The following is a 22,446-nucleotide window of genomic DNA, read 5'->3' as shown; positions in this document are numbered from 1 at the left end:
ATTAGATGTTTCTGTTCCAGAGCTTTATCTGCTCCTCTCTTTTTTTTTGCAATATTCAACATCCTTACATAGTTTTGTTTAATCTGGTTTTCCTATCTTTGTGAATTACAGTTACAGAAAATATAAACCTTTCTGATTAGGACTCTTATCTTTCCCTGAGAAACACAGTATTTCTAATCTGCCATGAAGAAATCCTGGAAAAACTAAAGATTCGGTATCATTCCATTCCTGCATTGGGTGGTGATATGCTTACAGGGTAATTATTACAGTAGAATTGGTTTACAGCAGGTATTATTTATTTTGGCAGGTAATCGATATTCAGACCTGAAAACACATATTTAAAGGATGGAAGTAGTAGATGTTTGGGCTTTGCAACAATCTAGGTTAATAAAGACCTAAATAGATCTTGGATATCTTAGAAAGCCAAATCCAGCGAAGACCTTCCTGTCAGCACAGGCCTCCTGAAACAGTTTTCTTGAACATCCTACATCACCGTTCTGAATGCAAACACTTAAGAAATGGTCAGGAAGGGGTGTACTGCATGCCTACCAGGGTTTCAGTTAGAAAGAGATGACAGAGAAGCAGTGAAGTTGCAGACACCATAATGAGTGCAAATTTCCTCAGCCTGGATGTTAGCTTAAGTGTTCACTCAAAGTCGGAAAAAACCTAAGACCTTATTGAGTGCCTTGGCTTTGAAAGAAGTCACACACAGCGGTGTACGTACTGTCAAGCAGGTAATGGAATATATTCCCATTATTTTATGCTACTCAGAAAACTCACCCCTACTACTAGACTTCGGTGGAGGGAAGAGTCAAGATGGTACTTTGCACAAATGAACTTTGTTTTGCATACACTAGATCTTTACACAGTATTCTAGAACTTGAGGATAGGACAAAACAAAAGTATCATTCCCGGAGAACAAATGGAGAATGGTGAAATCTGGTCAAAGAGAAGAAAAACAAAGATCATCTTATGTGGTATGTACAGTAGTAATTTGTGGTGTAAGAAGCTTTACATTTTTCTTCTAGTTTGTCAGATCTTTCCTGGTCTCTGCAAAACGGTGAAATTCTCCTCCAGAGTTTGATCAAAATTGTAATTTTTTTTAAAGTAAACTGTAGGGTTTCTTTAATATGAAGAGTAAAGGTCTCTCTGACATGTAAGGTTCATCTTTGACTATGCAGATGTGATTTTGTTTTTCCATTGAATAAAGGAATTTATATAAATATATATTTGTATTTTCCTAGTTTAAAAGCATGACCTGTAATTCTTAGTTATTCTATCCGTGATTTCAACTCAAGGCTAATATTCTTACAGTTAAGTAATTCCACACTTTTTAATGAAATCTCAGTTGAGTCTGTTGTACTTTTATATAAGAAAATATCACCTTATTTTTCAGCAGCACAAAGACATATGCAGTGCTAAATGTTATAGAAGAAAAGCCCTTCATAGATACAGAATTTTTGTTCACAAGTTCCAGACAGTTTAATGAAAAATAATCTCAATTAAACTGGCCTTTTTTGTTCTGTTTTTGTAGAATTTACTGTAGATCTCTCAGAAAACTGGACATAACCCAACTGACGTGAGTATATCCTCAGCGTTAATGTAAGCCATCTTTTCAAATATTTCTGGACTGAAAATTGGGCCTTTTTTTGAAAACACCATGGTGAGATTATCAAATGGCAAGTGCAGGATAAATTTCTCTTTCCTGACTTTGGTCCAGACATTTAAACAGAGAGATGGTTACTGATACTGCTCAGAAAATTGTTCCAATGCAAACAGGTCAAGACTGTGTGCTCTGCTTTTGGTGGGACCGGGCCATCAAAAGGCAGAGTTATTAGGGGACAGAAACATTCTTTCAAGACTCAGTGCTGCATTGAGATTTTAGTAAGGACTAACACTACGCACTTTAGCTTTTTATTTTCTTAATAATATTTATTTTAAATTTTCACTAGCCCCTTTATTTCAGTGTGAGTTTTTAGGCCATCTGTTAGATCTAAAAGGGGGAGCTGTTAGAGTTTAAGAAGCACACCCTGCATTGTGCTCTTCTTCCTAGTTTAAAACTCCCAGGACAAGGCAGTCACCCTCCTTTAAGGAGCAACACCCACTGCCATTGTTCATGGGTTGCTGCAGTCTCTCTCCAGTAGCTCTGAATAGGTATCACATCTACATCAACCTTTTACAATTCAGGAGCCATTAGCAACCTAATTTTTTGGGTTTGTAGCTAACTGTTTCTTGAGCTTGTCTTTCTTTTTCAGATTACAAAAGTATCAAGATTATGTAGAAGGTGCCAGTCCTGGCGTGACATCAAAACTTTCAGTATTGAATGACCACAAATGCTGGTTCCAGGTGAAGGGGAAAACTGCTGGTGTTAGCACAGCTAATCCAACTGGGAATACTTTTTTTTGGAGCCAAATACTTCTCTGAGTAACCTCTTTAGTCCTTCAAGGTTGGTTCTGAAGATATTCTCTGAACTAATTGCAGTGTAAATATGATGGCAGATAGCAATTCACCAGGAAAGGTTTACTCACTGCTACCAGATGTGCGTCCCAACTCTTTCATGATGTAAGTATTTACCTTTATGGTTGTTTTCTACGTATGTTACTCCAGTAAATCCTAAAAGTTATTTGGATTCCTGTGTACCAAGGATGTGAAATAAGGCATGTGGGAAAATATCAGGACCTCTTTCTGTGGGTAAGAGACAAAGATCATTCGCTTCCTTTTTTTTGTGGATGGTGATTTGTCTCTCCCTCTTCCTCTCCCTGCACCTCTCCCCTCTCTTCTTTACTCCCTTCTCAACATTTCAACTTAAATAATTTTGCAAGGCTTCCTTTATTGTCAGTGAAGAGAAACAAGTGTTTAAAAAGAAAAGTGGTCTGATCTTAGATGCTTATTTTAGTAGGAAATGAACAACCTTCTGGAAATTCCCATTACTCTCTACTGATTCTAAAAGAATTAGGAGTTGGCTGTCTTTGATTTAGATGTCTAACTTTTAGTTGAGCCCTTCCCTGTGTTTCTTATTAACTACCATGAACAGTTTAAAAAGAACTGCTAAAACTCATTAAATAGTAGCTAAATAATGAGTAATATGACCTGTCCTATACAGGTCATATCAGAGAGAGCTGACAAACTTCACTGAATGCAGAACTTTTTTTGTCCTAACCAAAACTCTCGCAATTTCATCATGAAGGCAGATGAAGAAATAAAAAAGTCTAGAGCCAAGGAAGATAATGAAAGCTCATTCAACTCCAGTGCTCAGGGAAACTTAACACATTGCACACAACCTTCCAAGTACCACAACCTGCAAAGCAAGCAGGAACAAAAATTAACTGTGAACTGTTTCTGAAGATGTAAGCAATTAATTAAATTTTGCTCCCACTTTTTTTTTTTTTTTTTTTTTTTCCCCTGAGAAATACAGCTGTTTGTAGTAAGCCATAATGGCAAATGCCCAGTGTTGCATTTGAAAGTAGGAACACGGTCTGTTCCCAATGACCTTGTAACTGAGGATATGGTCTCTAATGCTTTTTACCCTATTACGCAAACCAAAACGTTAAAAAATTGAGACAAAGACAAAATACCTGCTATGCGATTTTCTCAGCAGTAGTTTCCATATCTCCTTCAGCTTTCTGGGTGATTTGAGACTTGCTGTCTCTGCCTCTGCAGAATGATCTTATTTATTAGGTGCCGCATCGCTCGCGGTACCTGGCAGTACACGCCACGGACCTGGAGATCTCCTGTTTACAGGATGTGCAACTTGCCTGCAGAAACTCCAGGAAACAGTCTGCTTGCTGTGACCTCAGAGCAGCCATTTCAATCAACCACAAACCATCTGACAGTAGAACTATATTTACACGATACACACGCTCACTAGGCTTTTTATTACTGTCTGTTAGTCACAGATCATGAGAATATAATCTCCCACTCACTCAAGATCTGGTCTCTGATTGAGCGATTGCTTGTTCTGCTTTTCAATCAACAGCTGCTAGAACTACCACAACCACACTTGAACTAACAGCTCTAGTCATTTCCTTCTTGCTTCTTCATAAGGTCATATATAGTCTTTGTTCTTATCGCAAATGTTTACTTAAAGGGGCAAATTATTTCCATTATAAATAATTAATCCCACAGCATTTTTTGGGCCATGCTCATTCAGCTCTATACATTATGAGCTAACAAGGCTCTAGCTCCTTATTTAGACAGAGAAAAAATTATTCTGAAAGTTAGTACTTACATTATTTTTAATGTAACAATTACTTTACAGCCACTGAAAAGATTACAACCGATCCGTCAGAGCACCTCTACCAGCCTGAATAGGCAGACTCCAGCCTGATAGTTCCCATTACAAGTGAGTAGGAACTTTTTTCTCTTGGTGAAAACAGACCCAAACATGTCCCAGGAAGCAGTGTTCAATACTTCCTGCAATCACAAGTATGTGCTAAATTACTACGTACAAATGATATATTTTTAAAATTGTGATTTATATTATTTTTTTTTCCACACAGTTGGTCAACATGCTTGTTATAAGATGAAAACTTGTCATGTGCACTAGAGACTCTTATCATCTCCTGATTGTAATTTTTTATCTTGTTTCCTGTCTAGCAAGAAGGGAGGGAATAAGCAGACACAAAGCACTGACTGTCTCTGCTCTAGGTAAGGGTGGATTTAGAGATTTACTGAGGTTCAGAGAAGGTGAAAGAAATACTATATACATACTGGGATTTTGTTTGGTTGGTTGGTTGTTTTTTTTCATCTGGCAATTAAATTATCTGTACTGCCTTTCCTCCGAGATAGCCTTTTTCAGTGAGTCGGCTCTATAGCTATTATTTCTGTTGAAATGGGTTATCACATTGCTTGAAAACTGAAAAAGAAAGATGGCAAGCAAATTATTTTTAGTGTATAGATTGGTTATGTAATATTCATTAAACATAAATGTTCATTAAACATCAAGAATGGTTACACTGATCATTTAAAGACAGTTTGAACTACTGATCATGACTTTACTGGGGATGCAAAACTGACAGAATCAAAGCCATCTTAAAATTTAATAAGATGTCTGGACTTTTACAGTCTGGCAATCAATTTTGGCAAAAAAAAGTTATAGTGAGGTATGATGAGGAGAGGGATTCAGTCACATCACGATCTCCAAAATTGTCCCTTGGCAGTTTTTAACATGCTTCTGATCACCTTAATCTCTAATGTATTAATTTCCACAACTGTTTTGTGTTACTCTCAAACGCCCTTTAGCTGTCAAGATGTATAACAACCTATCACTTTGTTGTAATCTGACTGGTGTGGCAAATAATAATCAATCAGATAGCAAGATTCCTGCTCCTCCATCACCAGTAAGATTGTGTCCTGGCAAGCCGTTTGCCTCCTACTACAGATTCCGGAAATCAAAGTGCTACCTGAAATATTTTATTCACTCATTCTGCCATTGTTTTCCTTCAGATTTGGTATCTCTGGATGTGCCTCCAGATCTTATGTAAACAGATCGAGTCTTTATTTATTTTTGAAATAAACAAAATTCGACCACACTCTGCCTAGCCAACATCTTCTAGATGGAATGGCACCTTTGTTCCCATAAAGAATTCAACAAATTGAAGAAAACATAAGCAGACTTCCATGTGAATAGAAGACTCAACTGCAGTGAACATTTGATGAATATTTTGTATTTTCCAGACTTTTTATTTGCACTTCACTCTTTAAGTGTTATAGAAAAAAAAAAAAATCTTCTGTAATACCAGTGATGATACTGATTGAAAAAAATATATAAAATTAGGAGCTGTAATCAAAAAGTTCTTTGCAGATCTACAGCTCTAGTTTGCAGTTAATGACTGCTCCTTCTCACTGATTGAAAGATATTTTGTCATCTTAGGAGCATTTTGGCCTATTACCAAGCAATTTGCTCATTTGAGAGATACCTAGGCTCTTGGTCATCCATAGGAAGAACATAAGGGCTATTCCTCTCATCAGGTAAGGAAAATGTTTAATTCACTTCCATTTTCTCAGTTCCAATTTCATTATTGGGCTGAGATAACATCTATGACCCATAGTTTCTTAGTCTATTAAGGCTTGGGAACACAGGACCACTTGAAATACTTAGTGTAGTTTCCTCCTAAGCCAAAGACTTTCCTTCATCAAAACATAAAATTCAGTAACTCAGAAATAGCTGAGAAGGGGTTCCTAAACTGATCCTCTCATCCTGGCAAATACAAAGCCAATAAAATTCCACCTCCCCTTAAGATTTTATCAGCACGTGAAACCAGAGAAGTAGAAGATTGCAGTTAGTACATTTTTTTTATCATTTGGATGCAGATATGAGTAATTTCTCTAATCAAGAGAAGACATTTGAATCTTACTCTTAAACCTGTTCAAAATGACTGTTTCTCTTCACAGCATTTGTAGAATCAAATGCTTTTTGGACAATTTACCAATAATCTGGTGGTCATCACTTATTTGAATTTTCATTAATATACTGTCAGTTTGCATTTTTTTTTAATAAATACATCTGATTGTATTAATTTCTGCCTGAACTTCTGCATATTATTTCTAAGTCTTCTTTTCTGTAATGTGACCTCTCAGCTTTTTTCTTCAGCTTGTGCTTTGTTTCTGTTTTGCCCACCAGGTTTCTTTCTTGGTATCATCAGCCTGTTTCTTTACCAGGTTAATAGTTTTCCTCTTGAGTCCTCACATCTACCCAGACCATTCCCAGCTTGTACTTTGGAGAGACTGTAAACAGCATCAAATACCAGTAAAAATACTTATTGTTTCCTTTATTCTACTATTCAAACCTGCTTCCATGGGTTTTTTAGGACCGGCCAAATGTATGTATTGGAAAGAACTGTGGGTATTAAACAACTCCAAGGATTGTTTCCTCTCCCTTTTTCTGTTTGTATAAATTAGTGTGCACAACAAGGCTAGGTGGATGATAAAATTGTTGTCAGAAATGGCAACTCAAAGCAGTAAAATATACAGTATTAAAAAAAAAAAAAAAAAGAGTATTTTTGAAGATCTGTGGAAGGATAGAGGACAGGAGTCAAAAAAGCATCTCAGGCTACCCATACAGCAAAGTACACTCAAAATTTCACCAAGGCTGTAGGAGTCCATTAATACTGATCAGGACTTGTGACTGAAAGTAACGCAAGCGGCTGAACTGTAGGCCTTGAGACCAGCGTGGTCTGGGCAAAAACACAAACATAATGCACTTGCGGGAAATTCTGTTGCAACACTCTCAACACTGCATCACACGCCAGTGCCAGACCTTCCCAAGGGAAGGTGGTTTTATTTAAAACACCTTTAACTGTCTGACACCCTCAGGGTGTGGTCACGCTGGGGTGCATCGGGAGATGTGTCCATGGAGCCTGTGCAGCGGGGAGGGGGAGCACGGAGGCAGGGGTGACCAGTCTGCCCACCCAGCACTGCCATGCACCCAGACGTTAGGCCCAGCATCCTGCAATTACATGGGGCTGAAGTGACACCGGCTGTGAAGTCCTCCTCAGGTCTCCTGGGTTCTTCTTAGACTGGCAACCCTGCACAGGTTTTGAGTGTGCCTCTTCGTAGCCTTGAGCAGCTGACAGTGATCAGTGTCTCCATCCTGTCCTACCTCTGTGAGTCATCAGGGTTTCTCCGTTGCTCTCTCCCCCCTATATCTGGATGTTTTGTGAAACCGCACATAGATGTGCTGGGGTCTTGATGACCTGCTAATTTGGGTGGCATTAGCATAGTCCATGCTGAGAGCCCTTTTGCTCTTGTGTGCTCTACCCAGTGCCCCCAGGCCCAGACATTCACATTCATTCTCCATTCACATCAGTTCCGACCTTTCTGTTACAGCCATCTACAACCAGAGGTAGAGAAAACAATCTAAGTAATTTTAATTACAAGCATACTAACCCTAAGAACCACAGGTTCTGCTGGTGAATGGAGTAGGTGACTTGGTGACACAGGAGGGGGTGGGGGGTAGGGGGTGGGGTGGGGCAGAAAAGGCTGAGATACTCAAAGCTCTCTTTCCCTGGTTCTTTACTAGCAACGTCAGCCCTCAGGCCTCACAGATCTCTATGCCTAGTGGCAAAGTTTGGAGGAGGAGATTACTACCAACTGTAGATTCCTCTCGAATTAGGGCCACTTTAGCAAACTAGATGCTTACAAGTCCTTAGGGCTGGACTGGAGGTGCTTGTAAAGATGCTGAGGAAGCTGGCTAATGTCATTGTGCTGCTTACTATCACCTTTGAAGGGCTGTGGCAATCAGATGGGATTTCCAGTTACTGGAAGAAAGAAGAATGTCACATCTATCATCAAAGCAAAGTGCAGGAAACTACCGGACAGTCATCATTACCTGGCCTCTCTCTGAGAGAAGATCATGAAGAAAATCTTAATGTAAGCCATTTTCAGGATGATGAAGGACAAGAACTTGATTCAGAAAAAACAGCACAGTTCTACCAACACGATTGCCTTTTATGATGAGATGATTTGCTCTATGGATGAGGTGATAAGAGCAGCACACTTTGATTTCAGCAAGGCTTTTGCCATGATATCTGTAGCATCACTGTAGTCCAGTAGAGACTGGTTCAGTGGACAAGCTGAGTGGAAAAGAGTCAGAACCTCTCTACTCAAAAAGTAGTGGTCAAAAGTCTAAAATGAAACTGGCATGCGGTTATGAGTGGTGTTCCTCAGGGCTGAGTAGGGGGCTTAGACTAGATAAACTCTAGAGTCCATATTTTTTTCTATGATTCTGTGATCAAGCCTTGCAGGGCACTCAGCAGCATTTGGGTCCTCATATTGAAACCACGAGTCATTCAAGGTTTGGTGGATTAATGGGTAAGTCTGCAGACCAGGGTAGGTACCTTCATTGATTCTGAGCTTATGCAGCAGAGTCTGCACGATGTCAAGTGGCAGTGCACCACGAGGTGTTTCCATTTAAAAAGCTTCTCACTGTGGGATCTTCTGCTAAGGTGCTCTGACCAGGCCTGAGCTCTCCACAACTCCACAAAACAAACATTACTTGAATACAATCCATTCCACACATCCTGATTTGGCATCTTGTAGTTGAAAGCAAGGGGAGAAAATTAACTGACTTTGCAAGAGGAATTTTAACAAGGATCATTTTCCACTTCAGGCCCACAGCATTTCCACTGAAGCACTCACGCTCTGTTAGTGTCCGTCCCCGTCTCACAGCTATTCTGATGTATGGTATTTCTCTGTAGGACTCATGCAGTCCATATCCCTTGACTCCAGTGGCTCTCAGTTAAAATAGTTCACACTCGTCCAGGAAACTTGCTTCTTTCATGTACCCTTTATGAAAACCTCTCTGTATTTTAAGAATAACCGATTAATTAAATTAACAGCTGGTTTCTTTGTTTCCATCTGGGGAATTTACTCTGCTCCGGCTCACCTCCCTAAAGTTAAACACTGAAAAAGCTTTCCTAAGATGCAGGCACTTCATTGTTCTCTTTGCACAAGATCTGGTCAGATACTGTTGGTCTTTAAAGGCTGTTGTATTCAGCAACAGAAATGACAAGGGTATGCACAGACTTCACAAATAAAACAGAATTCATTAGGTTTAGACATCTAGCTATATGACTTTAAAGTTTTGTGTTTTTTTTTTTTACAAAAATATGTTTCAACTGGGATGGAATATGCATGTTAACTATGTTGCTAGAGAAATTATTTCCTGCTGCATTTAATAGTGCTATAACAATTTCACAGTTAGCTTTCTGGATTCTGCTGACCCACGAAAACAGCTTGCACCACTGTTTTATACTCCTATCTCCTGTCTACAAAGCAGGCAAAAGCTTTTCTCAAGACCCTTTCAAAACACTACTGTTATTTCTTAGGTGATTGCAATAGTTAATAGCGAATGTAATGTTTACATAGCTTTTACTATCCATGCTGCATTCCTTTCTCGTGTATTGTGTATCTGAGATACTAGATTGAATTTGGTCTTTAAAGGCCGTGTTATTCTAGTTAAATGGCTCCAAACAGAATGGCTGAAAATTCCACAGATTAGGACAGGACAAAGCACAACATAGATTTTATTCCCATCCAGTGGCTTGATGAAAACATCTTGAGTGAAAGTTTGTTTTCTTAAAAAATTATTTTTGCGAAGGTCTTAAGGACAATGACAACAGGGTTTAATCTCTGTGAGGGCTTAAGTTTTCCTGGTTTCGGCTCCATGGGATCAGATGTAAACCACATTGTTTTGTTTTTGTTTTGAAAGGCCTGTAGCTCACGGAACGTCTTTCCTTCAGAGAGGTCTCCTCAGGTGGCTGCATCCGCTGCAGCGCGGGTGCGATAAGGGCAAACAGAACAAACTCCGAGATCTCCTTCCCCCGCCCTCAGCCCTCCCGATGCTGAACTGTCTTGTACGCCGCCGGCCCCCCCCCCCCCCCACGGCCCTGGGCCCGCGCTCCGCGGCCGGGCGCGGCCCCTCCGCACCTGGCGGGGCTCCGCGGCCCGGCCCCGCCCCGCCCCGCCCCGCCCGACGGCCCCCTCCGCGGTGACGTCACCGCGCGGTGACGTGTCAGCCCGGGCGGCTCGGCGGCGGCCGGAAGCGGCGGGAGGCAGCGTGGGGCCGGCGGCGGGGCGGGTTCGGTGCCGCCGGAGCGGGCAGCGTCGCAGCGGCGGAGCTCCAGCCCCTTCCTTCCTTCCTTCCTTCCTTCCCGCCCTTCGCTGCGCTGCGGCGGCGGTGGTACCGATGAGCGGCCTCCGAGCGCCCGGCGGGCGGCCGGCGGCAACCCCGGTGCCGACGTGCCTGCTTCTGCTGGGGCTGCTCCTGTCCGCCGCCGCCGGCGGGGGCTGCGACCTGGGGGCCGCGGACGTTGGCGCTGGCCGGCGGGGAGGACGGGAAGGCGCCGCCGCCTCTGCGGCGGAGGCGGCTGGGACAGGTAACGGCTCCCGCGCGTGCCGCCGGCGGGGCGGGGGGGAGCATCCCGGCGGCGGGGGACGGACGGACGGACGGACGGTCGGACGGACGCGTTGCTGCAGGGGGGCCCTGCCCCGCCCGGCGGGGTTCGCGGCGCCTCCGAGCCGCCTGTGCCCGCCGCGGGGGCAGCCGCGATGCGGCTCTGCAGGGGGCCCCTGCGGCGGCGGCGGCGGCGGCACTGCGGTACCGGCCCGCCGCGGGAAGCCGCCCGCCCGCCCGCCGGCGATTTGCAGGATCCTGTTGAATAGCGATATTGTTGAGAGCCGGAGCCGCCGCTTCCGCGTCTGCTCCCGCGGTGCCGCCCGCCCGCGCGGGTGAGTGGGTGTCTCGGGCGCGGCCCCGGCCGTGAGCCGCCCTGCGCGCCCGCCCCGGCTCCCACCCCCGCGGGGCCGCTTCCAGGCGGGATGCCGGGGGCGCTCCCGGCGGGGACGGGGGGCTGCGGCGGCCCCGGGGCGGCAGGTGAGCTGACCCCCCCCCCCCCCCCCCCCAAAGCGGTTCCCGGCCCTGCTGTATCGCAGCACAGCTGGCCGCAGCCCCGTGCTGTCAAGACAAAGATGTCCATCCCCTGCCCTCAGACGGGTTTTAGTTCTCCAGAAAAGTGCGGACAGCTTTTTTGCTTTCACTTAACTCCTTTAGAAAAAGTGAGTATCTTCGTACCACTGTACTTACGGCAAATGGTAATGCCCGCAGTTAAAAACAGCAGTTGCACGGAAACATTTGAAATAGTCTGATTTCAGCAGGCTTTGATGGCTCTGAACTGCTTATACACATTCTGAATCTATTGTACAATGAGCAGTAGGAAGCTTTATGGTCTTCAGACTGTTCACTTAGGAAAATGGGATTTGTGTGTTAGGAAATAGTCAAAAACATTTAGAAGTTTGTTATGTCTCATAATGTGCTTTTTAGAAAGCGCTGTAATTTGAGACAGAGTGCAGAAGGTGGAAGAAAGAAGAAAATAAAATACCCTTTGTGAGTCAAGGTAGTGTGCATTTCTTATCAGAGAAAAAACTTACGATGTTGTTTGGAATAGTACTGATACCCTGAGCTAAAATTACTGAACTTCATTGAATGAAGCATGCACGGATTTCTTCCAACACAGCACTTTAAACCCATGGATTTTGTTTATAATTAACGGAACTTCAACAGTATTCCTGAAATAACTGTGAGATGGAGATGCAAGGCTACATGATCTAGCAATCTTGTTTGAGGACACTGCATTTCTGAAATCTAAATTGACCAGGCTGTTGGCTTGCTGTATAAGCGAAGGAAGTTGGAACATCCGCAGTCTGTGAAGCAGCAGTCATGCCTCCCAAGTGTGTTGTGAAAACGCTGTATTGGAACAGCTCTTCTTCTTTTTTTTTCTCTCTTATTTTTTTTTTTCCCCTTTTCAGGCCGTAATTAATCCAGTTGTAGGTGGTATTAAACAGTTCTTGCTATGTATAGTGCTGACGTGGTCTACGTTTCATGCTTAATCAATTTTGATGTGTCAGTCAGTCTGCATGGAAAAAAGAAATCTATTTTTTTTAATATATTTTATGGGCTGTAAAAGTACTGACATGCTTGTCAGCTGTCTTGGTGCCCTCACCCCCACCCCTCAGTAGTGAATCTTGTGAAGAAATACGTTTCTTCGAGAAATCTAACATGTTAAAGCGGTTTTATTGTGTTAGGTAACCTTTTGGTCTGGAAAAATATGTAGGGTTAAAAGCCATCGCAGAATCAATTTTAATCTCTAGGAGGTTTTTAACATTGCTCCGTGTTTGTCTGCTTGATAAATATGGTGTTTCAGTTGATCATGTAAGTTGTTTGCCTGTCTGGTAACTAACCCAAGTAGTTTTAAGTTCTCTTTGCAAAGCTGGAAAAACTCTTGAAGGTTGGGAGAAAACCAGATGACATGTCCAGGGTTTGATTTTAGTTACATTACCCATTCTTTCCTTAAAAGTTAAAACTTGCAGATGTACCATCAAGTCTGGAGGGATTGCCAATGCTCTTCTGTTGAAGGATAGAATAAATTTTTAATTTAGTTTGAGAAGTACAATCCAGAAGATAAAAAACCTATGAAGTATAACATGCTGCACTAGGAAGGGGCCATCAGATACCCAGATAGAGGTGTATGGGCAGCACAGCTTTAGGAAATAATCCAACAGTCCTTGTCACAAATTGATCTGAATAAGCAACATTATGCAGGTTAGCCAGCTGCGTAAGTGGGTGATATTGTTGGATGTGTTGATCCAGTATAAATTACAGAAAGCTTTTATTTTTTTCTTTTTGATTGCACTTTTGTGTCCAGTCTTGAGTATTAAGCTATCCAAAAAGTACAGAGCAACATGGATTGTGAGGAATTAAAATGTTGCTTTCTTTTGAGGGGCTGAAAAGGCTGTGGGAAGGGTGTGTGCGTGAGAAATAGTTTACAGAAGCATACTGATTTTTTTTTTTTTTTTTTGGTAACTTTTTCCATTTTCTCTGTGGTTAAGATATAGGTTAAGAGGAAGTAAATCATAGTGGGCGAGATTTAGGTTAAATATAGGCTGGAAAGTTTTTACCTATAACAGTCAAATTATGTAGATTGTTCAACAAGTTCCCATTATTGGAGTGTTTTATTAGATTACAGAAGAAGCTGGCAAATACAGTCTAGATATTTGACACAAAAGGTATGTATGATGAATTTGAGGACTAGGAAGGAGCCTAAGATTCTACTCCTGCCATATTCAGGGATTTACTTAATTGTTTATATAGATATCGTTGCTGCTGTCTTTCCGTATATATGTGACATTTTAATGGTAATTTAGAAGTGACAGCTGTATATGTAACATCTGACACTGTGCTTGAAGGTATTTAGTCACCTTTATGAACATTAGATCAACAAAACCACGTTTCCACTGGATGGAACACCATGAAGCTATTTTTCTATTAATTCTGGCTCTGCTTATTCACTACTTAATTTGGTAGGGAGTTTTAAGGAACTTTATGTTCTGAGCCTGAAGATAACACTGGGTTTGCCCATTTACTTTATTAATTGACTTTTAATTAAGTAGTTTTGTAATTTTGGATAATTGTAGATTCTTGTTTAAAATTCTAAATTTAGCCCATAATCATGAATTCATTTAGCTGCCTTTCAGGTGGGACAGAGAACCTGGACCTGTATTTGGCTAATAAATTTCTCAAATAATGGCTTATAATATTGAGATAGATCATTTTTGACTACAGCACTACATTGTATTTACTGAAGAAACAATGGACAGCATAATGTAACATTTCCTGAAAGTCATTCAGTGATTTTTCCTATTCTGGAACTTACCCATCATTTTAACACTCCGAGCTCATCAAATTAATCAGACTTCGGCATTTGAGAAGTGAAGGTTTCTAGAAAACCTTTATTTTTAGCTGCAACTTCACAACGGGTTTAAACCATTGTAATGTAGGTGGCTTTCTTATTTGGAGTTGACCCCAGCTGGCCATGCAAGCAGTATTGTTAGCACAAGAGAGCTGGTAGGAGTAGGCATGCTTATCCCAGTACTCGCAACCCATAAGGAAGGAGGGAGTGTTTGCTCCCTTTCCTCATTGTACCCTGCTTGCCCCCAGTGTTGTGGTGAGCACTGTCTGTTGCTTTAGCTTGTAGGAATGTGAGAAGAAGCACAGACAACAGAAAAAACTTCGTATTTCTTACCAGACTTCCCTGACATGCTTTCAGCACTAGCACCAGTGCAAAGAGGAGGGAGGATGGGGCTGTACATGTGGGATCAGCAGTGAGGAAGAAGGGTGGTCTGCCTCCTGTGATGGCAGTGAGTGATGCTCTGAGCTGTCGGTGGAATTGCATCACTAAGGTGACTGTGGAACTGTGGTAGTGGCCTTTTTGGGCTTGAATAATCCACTTGGAAGTTGATGGTTGTGTGTGATGCTCCGTGTGTGGTGGACTAATACAAAGTGTGCAGTGATTTTGATTGTGTAGGAAAATGATCTTTGCATGATTATTTTGGCGTGCCCTGGTCTTAAAAGGTTGTGAGCTCTGAGACTTCTGTCACTTCCTCAGCAAACTGCTTTTTAAGGCTAGTAGATTTCTATAGTGATGAAAAGTGAGCATTACAGGCGTTGCTTATTCTATTACTTTGATTTGTTTGTCTCTAGTGAAGCTCTTCATAATCTTGTTTTACCATATCTGTTGGGAGGACAGAAATTTAGAGTCCTTCCTCTACTAAAGGATGTTGACTTCAAGCTGTTCTTTACTTCCTGATAGCATCTCAATGCAGTCATCTCCCTGAAATCTAATTAGCTTCTGCTCTGTTCTCAGCTTCATTATGTTTTTACTTTCTTAGCATATTCTTTATTTTTAGTGATAAAGAATAGGAGAAATCCAGCAAAGAAAGTTTGTGCAACAAGGGTTTTGATAGCTCAGTTGGCAGTTGGAGAATTGACATAACTACTAGATATAGGTAAAAAAAGCTGTAGTTGTCTGGATTTGTAGAGGTTTTTGAAATAAATATTAAAAACTGATCAACCAGGAAAAATCTTGGCGTTTATGTAGCTGAGTGGCATTGGAACCCACTCAGAGATAAGATGTCAAGCACTTGTAACTTCCTTTGCCCATAGCTGAGTATTTTTGCCTTACAGCCTTGCAGTGTTTTCACTGTAACTCTTCAGTGCTGCTGCTGGTGTCTTCTGCACCTTCTGGTGTTCTGTGAGCTTTTTTTTCTTTGACCATCAGTGTCATGTCTTCTGAAGATTTTTCTGGTCTTACCGTTGGGAATTAGCCAGGTTATTTAGCTGGCGTTTTCTTTTTCTTGCCTTACAGTAGTAGTCTGTAGCAGACCCTTTCTTAAAACCCCTCAGTGTCCCTCCCTGAAATTTTTTGACTTGGTATCATCCCGCCATCAGCAGGGCTTTGTGCTTTCTGAAGACAGTTCTGCTTTTCTGGGGACCTCCTACCAGATTCTGGCTAGCTGCTCCTACGCAACTTGGGCATGACTCATTTTCTTCTAACTAACCTCAGTGATACTGATCTATCCTAACTAGGTTGAGCTGCCACGTATTTGTCAGAGGGAGGACTGGACGGGACCCAATGACAGAGGCAGTTGATCTTGATAAGATTTCCCATGATGATACTGTTACTGTGAACAGCACATAAAAATGTAGTTTCTTTTTTTTAAAGTTTGTGCAAAGTGAGCAATTTGATATCCTTTTAATTGATTGTTAGCTTGTGTGCTGTAACTTCTATGTCCTTTTCGTATGTAATATCTGTTCACAGCATTGGGGGAGAGGATCATATTGTAAAGAGCTGTGACGTTGTGGGAAAGCTAGGAAAAATACTAAGTTTTGGGGTTTTTTTGTAACTTTTAAAGCATTGTCAAAAACTCAGGAGTCAAAAGTGTATTATTTTTCATAAGAGTTGACTCTAATTTACTGCAGAAATCCTGATGTATGAGAAGATTTCATTGGGATTAGTCTGTTACATCCTACCTGTGAAACTGGCTTTTTTAAAATACAGGAACTTGAGATGTTTATCTTGGCCACATTGTGGTATGCGTTAAGAGTAAATAACCACTATGTATGTTGTCCTGAAATAAGCACATATGTGATTTACAAACCTGGGTGAGTTTCAGGTTATTATGTAAGTTAGTGTTATTCTGCCTTTGGATACTACTAAGTCTCCCCTGTTACTATGGAAACTATCTTTGCATATCTGAAAGGGGGAGGGGGTGAATAAAATGATAATGTGTTGTTAAAATTTAGAATCAGCATAAACAGAATATGAGGATTTTTCTGGGTACTCTAAAATTTGCATTTGTTTACTTGATTTCTGTAAGCACTTCAAACTTAACTGAAGAGAGTTTGTTACTATATACATATTTTGTTTGTTTTGTTTCTTTTATACCTTCCGGATTGTGCTCCTTTTTCTTCCAGTCCCAAAAGCACGACACCTATTAGAAATCCTTAAATCTGTGTAATGAAAAGAACTCCAGAGTTTTAACTAAAATCTCTCTTGGAAATTTTAGATAATGTGCTTGTCAGCACAGTTAAAAATTTGAGTTAACAGGCACTCATTATAATAGAACTGTTGACTCATTTGAGTCATCAGAATTCGAATTAACAGGTAAGAATCACTGACCTTTTAAATCTCATTTCTGTGGTCTCTAGCAAAGATCTTTAAATATATCAGGATAAAATTTCCTCTCTATGCAGACAGTGTTACATTACTGCAGGTGAATCTTGCCTCAGGTGATTCCTAGATGCAGAGGTGGGAGGGAACCTGTCACTGACTCTTGCAATTTGTATTGCAAACCACAACCAGCACCACAGAAACTTCTGTAAGCTGTGTAATGTTGGAGTAGTTGTTGAGGCTGCCTGGATTGTGTGAAGCTTTAACTTCTGCAGTAGCTCAGAATTTATAGGAATGCAAAGATAACTTTGATCCTTTTCATCTAGGCAATGCTTTCTGTTCCCTACCTTTTCTTTTGCATCGTGAAGCATTTAAAAACTGTCAGCAGCCCAGCCCGTTGGTACTGTCTCTGCTCCAGTTAAAATTTTAATACATGATTAGTTTTTTGGTGTGCTTTGTTTCTGTTGTTACTATTCATTTGTAAGAAATTGTAATGTGCTCAGCTTCTAAAACTGAGGTAAGCAATAAACAGTAGTTTATTTTAACATTTAAAACTGTGTTTAAAAGCAAACAAACTTTATGGTAGAAATATTAATTTAAACAAGTTTTTGTTGAATAAAAATCTGGTGAAGATATTTTGGATTTCTAAGCTCTGTGTAGTTTCTCCTTAAAATGGGAAACTTTCCATATATGGAGGTATGGTATGAATGCTTCTTCTTGCTTTGTGGTTTAGAATAAAGGCAGGCATTAGTTGTATGTAATTATTAAGCACATGCAGTAATGTTCCACAGATGAAGGAACAGTTTTTCTTGGTTCCATCAGGTGACTGTGTGAACTGAATTAGTTAAAATTCAGAGTTCTCTGCAAGTTAAATATGTTATTTGAAAGGAAAATTTCACACAAATGTTATTATGTTCTTAACAGTAAGTAATTCTTCCAGGCTCACATGGAGGTTGGTCATCAATAACTCCTGAACATTTCCTGGATATTGCTTTTTTTTTTTTTGCCTTGTTTTTTTTTCTATATGTGTAGCATTTGATGTACAAATGAATGGCTCAATAAGTGATTGATTTTTTTTTTTTTTTTTAATTTACACTACAGTCTCTGTTTACATGTAGAAAAATGTTCAGTGAGCCTTGTTAGGAAATTATCAACATAACTTTTGTCAATCTGCTGATTTCTTTAATTTTTTATTTTTTTGTCCCAACCACAGGATTTTACTTAAAATGCATTCTTCCCTCCTACCCTCACTATATGCAGTAAGCAGGTGAATTTTGTGTTTAGATGCCTAGATCTAAAGCAAATAAAAAGAGTAAGTCTTATGTTGTTTAGTTGTAATCTGGAAATTACAGGATTGATTAGTATTTCCTCAATTTGAAGTTTTACCCAGTATTTTTATTTGAAGAATAACAAGCAAGTAATATATTGTTAACAAGTAAAGAAAACCACCCAAACCATGTGGTCTGTGATGACAAATGCGAAGTAGGAGACTTCCTTCTACTGTAGTTTTAATTGTAGATTGCTATATATAGGAGGTTGCAAGGTAACTTCTTGCTGTAACATTGTATGCCTATATGAAAAATACTGTTGGCTTGTTATTTTCATTGCCTAAAGACTTAAGAGTTATTTTGAAGTGAAAATGAAATTACTTTTTTTAGTGCTAAGTATTGTTTACTGTTTTGCTAAACATGAAAACTAGACTATATAATATCATATGGCTCCAATACTTGTATGATGAGCTAACAGGAAGGAAAAATATATCCTTTCCTACTTGTGATTTTTAGTTGCAAATGAAATGCATCAAGACAGAACTGTCTTCCCCAGTGTATATTTTTAATTTTTATTTGAAAGAATTAATTTTGCCAGTACTTTTTTGGAACATGGCTACCTCACTCCCTTCTCTCATGCCTGGTTCATGTTCCCTGAATATATCTACTGAAACACCGCTGTCAGAGTCATAGAGGGTATTGTAGTTACTTTCGAAACAGCCCAGTAATATGTTAGTCTTAAGTACAGATGAGAGACAATGAAATGGATTCCACTGACTTAAGTGTATGAACCTGTATTAAGTATTTACTGGGATTTCATTTTAAGGCTGCATGTTAAGTAAATTAATCTTTTGATTTTGGTCTTATGAAACTGCACGCCTGATAATTGGTCTTACTGTGGTTGTGTTGCAGGCAGTGATAGGAGACCTGTAGCTCTGCAGTCTCTGAAGGATGTTGCTTTGTAATTGATTTAAACTGACCTTGGTGCAGGCTGTTTCTGTAGAAAGGGATGATCCTCCATGGTGCTTGTTGCTTTCTCTCCCTCCCTGTCTATTCTGTGTGGTCCAGCAGCTTCCTTAACATTATTGTAGCTGGAGGTGAGCTAGTTTGGGGGAATTGACTAAGCTGGAAGTTGGTATTAATTTTTTTCAGCAGGATCAGATCGTGTACTAACACAGCTGCACAAAGGCATCTGTGAGAGGATAAGAGTTGGAGGAAAATTGCATTAACCATTTCAGTAGAAGCCCACCCCAGAAGTAAATAGTGATTGAGAAAAGTGGGTAAGGGAGATTTAGCTACTCATGAAAAGTGACATTTTACACAGCTGTTACCAACTGTGAAGTTGAAAAATGACATTGAAAATTGATAAGGAAATACTTAAGCAATCCGTAAAAGTTGTAGAGGGAGATTTTTAGATTAGCAATAGAGCCAAGATTTTATTAGGGCTTCTTAAAGAGATTAGTTATTGTAGATGATAGTATACTTGTACAAAAATCCACATTTTGGAATAAAGCCTTTGTTTTGGGAGTTAATTTGGTTTTTACCAGTTGTTTTATTGTAAAAGAGAGTTCTTGTCTCGAAACTAAATTGCCTGGCTTAACTATTCACTTCTATAAAGCAAAACTGATGAAATGTGATGTTATTAATACAGGGTAATGAAGACATGTCCCATTCTGATTCAGCTGTAGATGTTTGAAAGAAAAATCTCCACCTATCTGATCTCGAAATGCATCCAATTGGCTACTTTTAAACTTTGTTGTAAAGGTATCCAAGTAAAACTGGTTGTTTCCTTTTTTAAGTAAACATCCTTCCTAAAAAGCTACGCATCTGTGATGTGTCTCTTTTTTGTCACAAAAGCACTCAGACACTTGTTTTATGTTGCCTCATGTCTGTTTATATTATCCTGTGAACAGTAGTCAAGGCTTTAATTTCTCTTGATGTTGCTGAGTGGTAAGATTTTTCTTATTTCAACAAAATGGAAGCTCTGTACACAACCTGGGCTGTGATCAGGTCTACAGAAATTGCTATTTCTGTACAAAAGAGTGATAAGCTATCACAGGTAAAACGTTATCTAAATGGGAAGCAAAAGGATGCATCTTCACACTACTAGGTGGTTACAAGTGGAGTGTTATGCTATTTAGCTTAGAAGGCAGTGGAAGTTTAACCGGTAGTGGAATGATTAAGGGGGGGACTCAATGTAAACTGCTGTTGCCTGCAGGGATCTCTGATGGTATTTCGTGATACTGTATGGCAGGGTGATGAGATGGTAGTGTCGAAGTGCAAAAAAATGGGGCAGGGAGACAGAGGAGGAGTGAGCTTTGTTTATTCAGTACTTTCATACGGTCAAGTGTATACTTGGATGGGATTTAACTGAAAAATTGGAGCTTTGATTAGCTGTTATTCTTGAGGTTTTGGGGAGTAATAGTGGATTGTTTTTTGGAAAAAGCCCAGTTGTCGGTCAGGAAGAAATACTACAAATTATGAAGAAAGGGAAATAGTATACTGATGTAATTGTCACTTGAAAGTCTTGTCACTAGTAAAACTAGAAGAGCTTTGAATAAAACTTGCCAGTATTTTTGTATGTACGTTTTTGTGTATGAAAAGAAACTAGGACTTCATGGTTTTAGAAGACCTGTGGCTGTAGTTCTGCAGAAGATAAAGCTGATATATGTTGGCAGCTGTGGTTTAGGCCTTCAGCCTGTCCTTTTCCTCATGCCGAGCTCTTTCAGTTTAGTTGTTGGGTTCATTTTCTGCTGGAATAGTTTGCTGAAACTGATGAAGCGAAAGTTGAATGAACCCTGGTCTGGAAACAAGGAAGGCCAAGGAGGTGGAGAGAGGGAGGGGTGGAAGAGTGCTGTGGCAGCCAGATGGGTTTCAGGTCTTAGGAGGTAATAGGGAGGCTGTGGTAGACCTCTTTGAAATAATGAGTATTATAATGGAGGCAAATATAGGAAGACTGGTAGTTATTTTCATGCTGTGAGACCTGGGGGCATTAACTGGAAATCAGAAGGTTTAAAAATAACTTTCAGTTTTTCCGGGGGAGGGGGGAGAGCACACCTGCATGAACAGGTAGAATTAAACTAGGAAACTCATAGCAGTGGACTGTTTTGCAAACCAAAAATGTGCTGTTTTGGGGAAAAATTGTTCTTGCTATCACCCTTTGTGCTGCATTGTCTGCTGCTAAATGGTGCTGTGCAAGGTTGAGCTAGATGGACACCTTTAAGTCAGTGTGGCAAATCCATTTGTTTTTGCTGGTCTTCTGTGAAACTGCAAGTTACAGTTGTGTTGTTTGAGATGAGAGTTTGACAGATACCTGCTGTCTTCTGTTAGCATTTCGTTTTTGGTTTTGTGCAAATGTTTAAAGTGACTGCTAATGTAGAAGGAGTAAGGGTAAAATGCTTAAAGGAGAATGTCATAATGTTGTAGTAAGCTGCATCATAATTTATATGGTAAGTTTTGGGGAAGTGATTCTAAGTGGGGGTTTTCAGCTTTTGAGGACTGGCAAAATTTTTGCTGGCACTGGCTCACTTTGTAAATTGATTTTATTGAACTGTGTTTCTTCTGTTGATTTATATTGGTTTACAGTCTCCTAAATGGCATCCTAAAGTTCAAGTTTCTCTCCTGCCAGAAGTTAGTAAAATGACAATGAGCTTTTTTGTTTTTGATTTTTTTTTGCCACTTTGTTTTCTATGCCCAAAATACTGTCAGTAGCAGATTATCATTCTTACAGAGGCAAAAGAACAAGACAGCCATTGTCACGTTACCCAAATAATTGCTTTTGTTCTTTAAATATGAAAATAGCAGTTGATTATTCCTTTGAATAGAATTTTGTTAGGTTTTAGCGCAAATGTTTTAAGTGCTTCTTTAATTCTGGCCATTTGTTGTTCTGATACAGTACTTTTTGGGCCTACAAAGTGTTTGAGAAGGCTTTAAGCAGAGGACTAAGACTACCAACTGAGGATATTGAGTTTTCAGGATACTATAATTGTGTTAACCTGCTTAAAGTCTAGGTGTGGTGCCTTGCTCTCTGTAATGAAAGACCTAGTCTCTAGTGTTTCACCTGCAGATCTGACTGTGAGTGAAGTGAGGATTTTATGCGGCTGTAGTGTTTTAGGTGGTAATGTGATAATTATGAAGATCAATCAACCCATTGCTGAAGACCAGACAACCCA

The 22,446-nt window shown here is 40.3% G+C and overlaps 1 protein-coding gene and 1 long non-coding RNA gene across 4 annotated transcripts in view; both read left to right on the top strand.

Moving 5' to 3' along the window:
- Positions 1-1,992: 1,992 nt before the first annotated feature.
- Positions 1,993-6,904, top strand: LOC116959545. 2 transcript variants are annotated; one of them, XR_004405924.2, is made up of 4 exons: positions 1,993-2,562; positions 4,259-4,342; positions 4,597-4,647; positions 6,623-6,904. It is a non-coding gene; the product is annotated as an uncharacterized LOC116959545 (long non-coding RNA). The 2 variants fall into 2 exon arrangements; XR_004405925.2 differs by lacking the exon at positions 1,993-2,562 and adding an exon at positions 2,614-2,691.
- Positions 6,905-10,532: 3,628 nt separating this feature from the next.
- The window catches only part of STIM2 (stromal interaction molecule 2), an 81,385-nt gene continuing 69,471 nt past the window's right edge, over positions 10,533-22,446 (top strand). For both annotated transcript variants that reach the window (XM_032984402.2, XM_042807609.1), the window contains exon 1: positions 10,533-10,877. In XM_032984402.2, coding sequence (XP_032840293.2) covers positions 10,688-10,877 — 190 coding nt within the window. In that variant the 5' untranslated portion in view covers positions 10,533-10,687. The remainder of the gene's footprint in view (positions 10,878-22,446) is intronic.

This window comes from Tyto alba, unplaced genomic scaffold, assembly GCF_018691265.1.
Source record: "Tyto alba isolate M040663 unplaced genomic scaffold, T.alba_DEE_v4.0 Super-Scaffold_6, whole genome shotgun sequence".
NCBI lineage: Eukaryota > Metazoa > Chordata > Aves > Strigiformes > Tytonidae > Tyto > Tyto alba.
Note: the sequence above shows the minus strand (reverse complement) of the source record. Positions and strands in the feature narration are given on the sequence as shown.